Raw genomic sequence first — 9,959 nt, forward strand, 5'->3', positions numbered from 1 at the left:
CATAGATCTAAAGTAGAAAGCATCTCTCTGTGAAGACTAAGCTAACAGAGGTTGGGAAGGAACGAAAGAAGAAAGTCTTAAGAGGGATTAAACCTGGACAGGACGGACAGACATAAATCCTGCCTGGTTGTGCTGGACACCGGGCTCAAGCAGGAAACACCACACAATTCTCACACGGTGAGTTAAATAGTTCTTATTAGGAAATCTTTCAGTGTTGAAGTCTGAATTCTTTAAAATAAACTGTTAGCTTTTCTGGGCATTGAGCACATTACAGTTTAAAGTAGTCACTTTGGAATATCTTTAAAAACAGTTAGACTGTAGAGACCCTACAATTATTCTCTGTTTTTAATTGTTTATTGCCGTTTAGTGTAGTTACCATAGTGAAACTTTAAAACGTGTCATATTTGCAGTATTAAGGTATTTCGTCTTCAGCAATTCAACCTCATTTGAACCAAATTCAGGTTTTGTAAGGCTGAAGGTTTCTGAGAAGATGAGTCTGTGAAGAGCGGTGTAATGTCGCCGGTGGTGGACGAGACAGCTGGGGACCTCCCAGTGAGGGATGTGGGCCTGATGAGAGGGGGACTGATGCCAACTGTCCCAGGTTGGTTTGTACTGATATGTGTTTTTGTCTGTCATTAAAAACACAACTTGAAGAAAATAAACCAAAACCTTGAAGTACAAGCATCAAAGAGATAATGCCAATGAATGTTACAATTTAGCTTTGCATTAAGTCTCAGTTTATTAATTATGAGCAGGGATTAGGCAATAAATAAACTGTAAATCATTAGGAATAACTGCAAATATCGCCTCATTGCCATCTTCTCAGATACTCTACGGGATGTCAAGTCCTGGAAGAAGCATCATGTCATGAGGACAAAAGGTAAAAGCACTTCAGGTTTTTATAGTCTGTATGGAAGTCGCACAACAGAATCTTCAGTTTTCATGTCTGTGTGTGCTTTCTCTGTGTCTCCATCTCCCTGTCCAGCAGACCCTCAGCGCCTTTTTCGATTTCCCAGAGAGCACCTGGAGGACCTGTGCCTCCGACTGCAGGAGGAGAACAGTGTGCTAAAACAACACACACGCACCCAGGACCAGAGACTACGCAGGTAACACACGCAAAATACACTTTTTGTACCTGATTCCATACATTTGAACAACGTGGAGCATATTAATGAAAATGTATTTACTGGCAATAAGATGAAAGTAATATTGAAACTCCAAAGAGAGATTAAGGAGTGCCTTTTGCACTTTTTAAAGGCACTTACTGAACACCTGTCAGCCAAACTGTGGCCAATTAAACCTCTCTGCTTTGCCTCAGTATGTCTGCTAGGCTAATGCGTCTTCGTCAGACCAGTCCTGGCTCCAGTGGTGTTAAGGAGAGGGACATGGAGGACACAATACAGGAGCTGGAAGCCCGAGTGGCAATGCTGGAGAGCCAGAAAGGAGTGCTGCAGAACAAACTCAGCCTGGCCAAGCAGCACATTATGGACCTGGGAGCTCGCACACCCTACAAATTCAGTAAAGGTGTGTGCAACAGCAACAACAACAAGAATAGAGGCCGCAGTGATTCCCTCTTAAATCTCTTTATTTTCCTTCCCTGGTCTTCGTGTTGTTAGGTAAAAATCTGGACGGAGACGGTGGAATGAGGAGGGCAGCCCAGACTGCACCACCTCGATATGGCCCTACACTGGAAGACACCAGGGCAGAGATGGAGAGGTTGTAAGTGTCCCATGTGTGATGTGCTAAATGACCAAATGATCCATTAGCTACAGCAGATCATCCTTTAGCGTGACATGACTGACCACACTCTTGCGTAGCTGAAGTAAATCACATGACGCACATTAATAAGCGACAAGGAAAACATCTGCGCTAAAAGCCTCTGAATCTCACTGTGTCTTTCCCACCCAGCAGGTCCACTATGACAGAACAGGTGAGGGTGGCAGAGCTGGAACTAACTGCCCAGGCGCTCAGAGACTCGCTGAGAGAGAAAGAGAAAGAGATTGAGGGGACCTTTCGAGAGATGAGGAAGCAACAGGCCGACAGACACCGGTAGCTACAGCAGAGACATCACAGAGACAATAATGAAACAATTAAATAAAACAGGATAATTGATGTTACTGCATTTTTTGAAAGGCTTTTTAGGGGATATTTATGTTCACTGTGAGAATAACTGTGAATGCTCAGCATGACAGCATCCTAGTTTGACTTAATTTGCTTGAGCCGTTTGTAGCAAGAACATCAAATGGCAGCATTGTAGAGCTAAGTGCCTTTGTGCATGATACAGCATGTATCCTCTCAGCATATCATACAATAATCTCACACGTTGTATCACGGCTGTGCACTCGAATTGAGTTGAGCCCTTTGTGCTCACTTTCACACTCTACCAGACAAGCTTTGCACAGTTCACCAGTGAGTGAATCAGCTGATTTAAAATAAGTCTTGTTTATGTTTTACTGGGCTTCGGCACAGCCTGTCCGTTCAACCCACTCACTGTCTGAAAGCTCACTGCGTGTCGTAGCTCCTCAGTCTCCCTTTTTGAACTTTCTTCTTATTGGCTGCAAATTGCAAACAGAAGGTGTGAGCAAACACCAGGATTGTTCCCTCTCTTTGTCATCAACAAAAACTGAAAAAGCAAAAACAGAGCTGTCTGAGATGAAGCCTTGTTTAAAGCGTTCATCGTGTTTGAGCATCCACTGATGTAACGGTGAGGACAGAAAATAAACCTGTGATCTTAAACTTTAAACACAAACATAAGCAAACACTTGTATTTTTGCTTTTTTTTTTAAAAAAAAGAACATAAGTAAATTCATCCATGAAATATGTCCAAAATGATTTGTCTCTACCAGAATAACTATCAGGGAGAATGTGGATTTAATCCGTCTGCAAAAGCAGCTTTCAGAAAAGAGTGCTGCCCTGAGAGTTACACAGGAGAAATTCACCAACCTGCAAGAGGTCAGAAACACTGTCTGTCAAACATTTCTTTTCTTATGTCACAGGAACTTCTTTTTTCAGCTTACTAGACATTTTGCTTTTCTTCTAGGCGTATGAGAATCAGCTAGAAGAGGTAAAGGTCTCAGCACACTGATAAAGTTCAGCTGATGTTTCAGGTAAGTAAAATTTGAAAAAGCGCTAATCGTAATTTTGACTGCCATGTTTTTATATCAGACTCAGAGATCAATGAGGGAAAGTCAAGGAGCTCTGCTGGGGAAAGCTGAGGAACTGACCGAACAACTGAAACAGGAAAGACAAAAAGCTCTGGAACTAGAGGGACAGCTTACCAACACGACCCTGTCTCTGCAGACCCTCGACAAGGTACGCTACCTCATCTGCAGGAACAAATCTAAGAGAGAACCTCAAAGATGACAGAAGGATGTCTATGGGTCATTACCAAAAATCTGGAGATCATATAATATATAATTTCTCTATCAGCTGCAGGAGAGGATATCAGACCTGGAAGGAGAGAGGGACCTGATTAAAAGAAATTATGACACGCTGCTAGAAAGGTAAAAGAGTATGTGCTTCAAGACCAAAGAAAGTTATTAATTCCAATATAAACCACAAAACATCACCTGTTGTTTCAGTGGTTATTTAAACCTTTTTTTCCACCCTTTTTTCAGTACTTTATCTTCTCAAAGCACCCATGATCACCAGGTGGAAAAACAGAAAGAAGTGCTCCAGACAAGCGAGAAGCTCGGGGGAAATATCAGCAGGATGGAGGAAATGCTGCTCGCAGAGCAGGAAGACAGGCGCAGGCTGGAAGTAGAGAAGGAGAAACTGAGACGAGAGAAGGAGATACTGGAGGAGCAGATGGAGCAAGAAAGAGGTCTCTTCATTTCTCGGCATGTGCTCGTCCAAAGCAAACAGGTTGTGTAATAACAACCCCGTTTGTTCATTTCTGTTGTTACATTTAGAGCTTTCCTTGTCTATGAGAGACAAACAAGAGCAGCTGGAACAGGAGGTGCTCCGGTACAAGGAGCAGGTCTCTGCTCTGCAGGACAGGCTGGACTCTGTGAGCAAGGTCCGAAGTTTTCAGCAGCTAATTTACACTTTCTGTGTGTTATCGGTGCTTTAAGCACACTTTGTGACACGGTTCCCTCTCTTCCAGGAGTTTGACATGAGCGTTGAGGAGCTGAGCGAAACCCTTCTGCAGATCAAGGTTTGCACTCCGTTGCACCCTGTCAGACAAACAAACCACATAAATTAGTAGATAAATTGCCTTTTTTTTAGCCTCGTGTCGTTTTCACTGCAGGCATTTAGAACGCAGCAGGAGAGCAAGGAGGGTTTGCGCTTCCTCCTGGCTGATGGGAAGTTGGAAGATTCACCCTGCGAGCTGGTGAATATCCAGGCATCTCATGCTGAGTCTGTGCTCGAATTACAGAAAACCAGAAACCTTTTACTGCTGGAGCACCAAATCACTAAAGACCTGCAGGTTTGCACAGCTTTTAAATACATATGTGAATTATGTGGAACATAGCCGTTATCGCCATTTTTTTTGCAATTTCTCCCATTTTCTTCTCAAAGCAAGAGTTAAGTACAGTCAGCCAGAAGGTGCAGAGAGAGAGAGAGGAGAGCAGGAGGAGGATTGCAGAGAAAGACAAACTGCTATCAAAAAGAGCTCTGCAGATCAACAGTTTACAAGGTGTGACGATGAAAATGACAGCAACCCTTTCTACATTATAGTAACGACAAACAATTGCTAATTAGTTACTCAGACTTACTATTTGACATGCAAGAAATGATGTACATTAGACAGAATCTCCAAACATTTTATTTTCTCCTCTGTACCTAAAGCCCAGTTGAAAGAGTTGGCATACAGCCCCAGGAACTACAAACGTACCATACCAGTACAGTACACCTGGCCAGTTGGAGATCAGGAGGTGGTGCAGCCCATTGAGGATGACATGTCATTCTCTCAGCTCAAGGCTGGGGAATCGCTGCTAGAGATCCACCTGAAGGTAAAGACTCACATCCCGAGCCTGAATCATTTCAAGCTGTTTTCCCAAAGGTTATGATAACTGCTCATTCCCACCACCAGGCTGCAACCTTCACCCCAGCAGGACTGCGTATTATGGGGGGCATCCATCCAGGGGCAGATAAAGGTGAAGATATTGTGAGCTTCTGCACGTACAGCCTGCTGGACTTTGAGATGCACTCTACTCCTCTGGTGTCGGGAAGCCAGCCCAATTATGGCTTCACATCCCGCTACTGCCTGACAGTCCGGGATGTGGGTTGGCTGGGAGGTCAGGGGTCAAGAGTCAGAGTAGAGCTCCACCAGGCATTAGGAGGAGTCCGGTTTGTGACCCACGGAAGTGGACAAATGTCTCTAATGGGTGCCATAGAGAGGAGAGGAGAGCGTATTGGTGGACACGTGAATATTACAAGTGTGTAAAGAGAAGCTGTTTTGTTAATTCCACTGCATAGATGAACAAAAAGATCTCTTAGAAATGTTTTCGTTTTATTTACCGTCTCCCTCTCAGGACACGAGGGTGAAGTTGTCGGTGTTGTGGATTTCTGGGCACGTCTGTTCCCTCCTGCAGAGCCTGTGGCCACTGTGGCAGAGAGTGGAGCTGACTGGAAAACAGTGAGACACAGAAGTCCTGTGCAGATCACGCTTGGGTGGCAAGACAGCATTCATGAGGTAAATCAGAGAGAAGATAAGCTGATGAAAGCACAGTGAATAGTGTGTCCACACTGGAAATACACACAATTTGGCCTTCCAGCTCATACTGCACCTACTGTATGAGCTACATGTATGTTCACATGTGTTAAGGCAAATCTGTGCCCCTTGTCACCTTGTTCAGTATTAGCTTTACAGTTAAGTGTATGTATTTGTTACAAAATGCATTCATTATATTTATTTATTTCCAATTTGAGTCCAGTTTGGGTGAAGTAGCCTTTTAAAGTTGGATGCTCTGCTTCCAAACATGTACAGAATCTATTTATGTCTCAATTTATATTTATGGCAGGAGTTACATGACTATGGTGGAGGAATCCCCAATGAACTGGTGGTAATGCTGGAACGCTGTGTGGGCCTCAGCGCTCGATGGCCAGGACTACTTCCTGATGCCTACCTGACATACAGGCTCTACGACCTGCCACCACATGTCTCTCAAACAACCAAGTGCACAGCTGATCCAGTGTTCAATGACGCTACTAGTTACCCACTTGCAATAACAACTGATGTGCTGCAGTACCTCAGGTACGCTAGTTCAAAAGTTTTCTTCTGTTTTTGTTTCTATTTAATCTCACCTTTAGCAGCCTGCTAACTTCACTCAATTGCACTTTTTTCTCAGGTCAAGCAGTCTGTGGGTGTACGTGTTTGATGACAGTGATGACCAGATACCGCCACCTTATCTGGCCAAAACCCCAATACCACTGCGAACCCTGGCTACAGGGAGAGAGATCAGAGGTGAGGGATGGAGAAAAGTAAAAGAACTGCATGATTTTTCTGCATCCATAACTCCAGGAGACATTAATGTAGATGAAGGTGGAAAAAAGTGCTACAAAGTATCTACAAAGTAACACAAATTGGTTTATAATACTTTTATTTAACCTATTTACATGCTTGTTTAGGGAAACTGATCATATACAGGTTGTAAAGTACCATCTGTTTCTGAATCAGTTTTGTAGCATTGCTCAAAAACCAGAAAGGCTGAATATCTCACAAGTTCATATTTTGTCAGGGGATTATGTGCTGAGAGATCCAGCCGGTGGACCTCGAGGCATGGTCAGAGTAATGATGAAATGGAAGTACCCATTTCAGCCACCTGTGGATGCCTTGCTAGGCCGACAGGGAAGCAGAGCGGACATGCAGGGCAGAGCACGGGAGAGCAGTGAAAGGGAGGAGAGGAGACAAGAGAAGGATGATGCATCACAGAGACCCATAGCTAAGCCCAGAGTGAAGGTAAGGAAAGTGCATGATATCTGTGTGTTCAAAGACACTTCCTATCCCCTATAGCTTAAAATCTGTTTTTCTATGGCTTTTTTCACAGACTTGGAAACCTGAGCCTTTGCAGAAAGAGATAAAATCCTGGGTAGGGTTTTAATCTGAAGAATGTGTGGGTGAGGTAGTTCAGCACGCAATACAGCCATGTTTGTTTGTGCACTGATATACAATATTTGTCGGCTTACAGCCTCGGCCACCACCCACCAAGCAGAGGAGCTCACAAGATGTAAGAGCAGAGCAAACCACCTCTGTGAGGCCAACGTCTACAGACAGAAAGAGGTCTACTAAGAGGTCGCCTGAGCTTTACCAGAGAACACCTCATCTGACACCTGAGCCAAGACTGACCACACCTTCTCATTTACCAGCTACTAAGTAATTTCTTTTTAATACAAGGGGCGCTTCTTAAAGTTGATATCACTGAAAATAGTTACATATGAAAACCAAATAAGATTTTTAAATCCATAATAATCAGTTTTAATTGTTTTAATAATTGACTGGAAGTTTCAAACATCGCTTTTATGATCATCAGCAGAGCTGAGCAGAAACAGCTTAAGATTGACTCTCCCAGAATAGAGTTAACTTCAAGACCTGATATGGACCAAATGTGTAAATAATATGGTAAACAAATATATCAATCACTAAGGGCAGTGGTTCTTTCGCTGGAAACAACACTTTTGACATTTCAAACACCACACAGAGACCTTCATGTTTTGCAAAACCAACTATTTATTGGTACAAAAAATAATCTTTCAGCATCACATTTATTTAAAACAGTTTCATCCATCTGTCACTTATAAGAAATTTTGTAAGAAGAACATGATTAATTTTTTAAAAATATATTAAATCTTATTTAAGGTATTCAGAGAGAACATCTTCCAGACAATCACCCGCCACTGCGTCGAGGGTCAGCTCTGTCAGCGATGCCAGAACTCAGGTCAGCTCAATCACCTTCTTGTATTCAAAACAATGCTGTGAAAAGCTAATTTATGTAAATTTAGAATGAAAAGACACAAATGAGAACTTGATGAATGGGCTCATGTGTTGTCTTTTCTTTTTTCAGGATATTTCCATTGTGGATCAGGTGTCAGTTGTTGAGGGTGAAGACGAGGACAGGAGTGAGAGCGGTAACTATTCATATACAAACAACACACTTGATTTAGGTTGCTTACGGCAATTTATAGCTTTATTCTGCCATTCATTAAACATGCAGAAAAAGGACTGCTCAGTGCTGACAGTGCTTTGATTTTGACTAAACAGCTGCTGCAGAGGACACTGAAGCCCCCGAATCTTCAGAGTCAAGTTCCTCACAAAGTGACATCGTTGTCATACCACCAAAACGAAAAATGAGGAAGGTAACTGTCTGAAAGAATGGAGCAACAACAGACAACAAAGGAAACATTATAATCATACCGCCTTTACTGTGCTCTTCTACATAGTGCTACAGGGGGACACAATATGAGCTTTTATTTTGGAAATAATGTGGAGGCCAACATTTTGTCATTGTATTTCAGGGAGAAAAGCTTCGAGTGGAGATTCTGTCCCTGACTTTTGAACCTTCCTCAAATGTGGCAATGGATAAGTCAGTGCAGCGAGTGTACGTGGAATATCGGCTGCTGGGCATCCCGATGGAGACAACAGAAACACCCATGTCCCTCCGCAAACCTACCAAAGGAGAGGAGATTCACTACAACTTTACACGAGGTAAGAGTTAGTGAGCTGTCCATGTTTGTGCCAATAAGCTTTGAACTTTAAAGATCCTAAATAGACTCAAAATCTCTGTTTCTTTCTCAGTGATTTATGTGGATGGTTCACAGTCAACTCCACTTAGACAGTATCTTTACACGAAGTTGGAGGGCACTGACCCCAACCAGGGCAGGTAGTGTTTGCAAATCTGACGTTAAAATCTGACTTAAGAAGTTTAATAATATCTCTGCTATTGAAAAGTCTTGCTTCTAAATGTAAGTTCGTGTGTCTGTATGTGTCACGGCAGGTTAAGGTTCACAGTAGTCAGTGAGCCAATGGACGATAACGAGGAGTGTGTGGACGTTGGACACGCTTTTCTGAACCTACAGGAACTGCTGCTCACAGGAAATGATGTCATTGAACAGCAGCTTGACAGTGCGTGAGGTTTTTTTGAGCAGTGTTTATTAATTGGATATGCCGAAAAGTCTGTTCATCTCGATGCAGAGTTTTCAGTGGGAGAAACATTTCGTCACTCATCCAAGTGACTTCTTCACTCACTCAGTCTGGATGGTTGACGAAACGTTTCTCCCACTGAAACACACATCGAGATTAACAGAATCAACTTTTTGGGATTTCCCTACCTGGATGATTGAGCATGCATGAAGATAAATGGATATTTATTATGTGAAGGAAACCATCAAGACCCTTCACATTAATTCATAGTAGTTAAAATGACTGTTGACTACATCTAATTTGTAGAAATCATAATATTTTTTCAAATGGTTTCTCTTCCTGCCAGTTGTGAGCGTGGATGAAGACGAGGTGATAGGAAGTCTCAAAGTGTCTCTAGAAGCAGCTAAAGTTCTGACTGGGATATACCAGGAATTTCACGAGGAGGACAAGACTGAGAAAGATGAGAAGACAGATGAAGAAGAAGTAGAGGAGGAGGAAGAAGAAGGCAAAGAAAAGAAAAAGGATCAGTTACAAGTGATAGATTATGATGATAACAGTGATTTCTACTGAAAGTAAAAGTGAAGCATGAGGATGAGCCTTGCTTTTTCACTTCCCATTTTAAAGCCTCACCAACATTCCCGATGGAAAGAAATAAAGATTCATTTTTGAAAGACAAAAATCTGTTTGAAGTTTATGTAATTTTGATTTTTTTTCCCTTTGCTTTTCTCTGCCAAACTCAGAATTTTAAGTGGCCGATTTTATTTGTTCTTTACACAAACAGTGTTCGATTATATGACCAAAAACTAACTGATTTATAGAAAACCTTGGGCCAGCTAGTGTTATTACTGATGGGTCGTTCGCGAACGAAATGGCTCTT

The 9,959-nt window shown here is 42.5% G+C and overlaps 1 protein-coding gene across 2 annotated transcripts; it reads left to right on the forward strand.

The window, feature by feature from the left end:
- The first annotated feature begins 513 nt into the window (after positions 1–513).
- Positions 514–9,668, forward strand: rpgrip1 (RPGR interacting protein 1). Of its 2 annotated transcripts, none has more exons than XM_085452795.1 (30): positions 514–601; positions 827–880; positions 986–1,106; positions 1,319–1,524; positions 1,617–1,719; positions 1,909–2,049; positions 2,847–2,952; positions 3,041–3,064; positions 3,166–3,312; positions 3,430–3,503; positions 3,618–3,823; positions 3,912–4,018; positions 4,106–4,156; positions 4,250–4,429; positions 4,522–4,639; positions 4,792–4,955; positions 5,036–5,381; positions 5,478–5,638; positions 5,967–6,199; positions 6,294–6,409; positions 6,684–6,904; positions 6,993–7,034; positions 7,134–7,318; positions 7,802–7,880; positions 8,007–8,070; positions 8,204–8,298; positions 8,458–8,647; positions 8,738–8,822; positions 8,937–9,064; positions 9,429–9,668. In XM_085452795.1, exons 1-30 carry the CDS (start codon positions 514–516, stop codon positions 9,650–9,652), a joined length of 4,059 nt encoding a protein of 1,352 aa, XP_085308921.1. In that variant the 3' UTR covers positions 9,653–9,668. The 2 variants fall into 2 exon arrangements, with proteins under 2 accessions (XP_085308921.1, XP_085308922.1); XM_085452796.1 differs by having other exon boundaries at positions 989–1,106.
- The last annotated feature ends 291 nt before the right edge of the window (positions 9,669–9,959 follow it).

The sequence above is a fragment of the Copadichromis virginalis genome, linkage group LG3 (assembly GCF_057382275.1).
Source record: "Copadichromis virginalis isolate Kocher_CV1m ecotype Utaka linkage group LG3, C_Virginalis_male_GT1.1, whole genome shotgun sequence".
Classification (NCBI taxonomy): Eukaryota; Metazoa; Chordata; class Actinopteri; order Cichliformes; family Cichlidae; genus Copadichromis; species Copadichromis virginalis.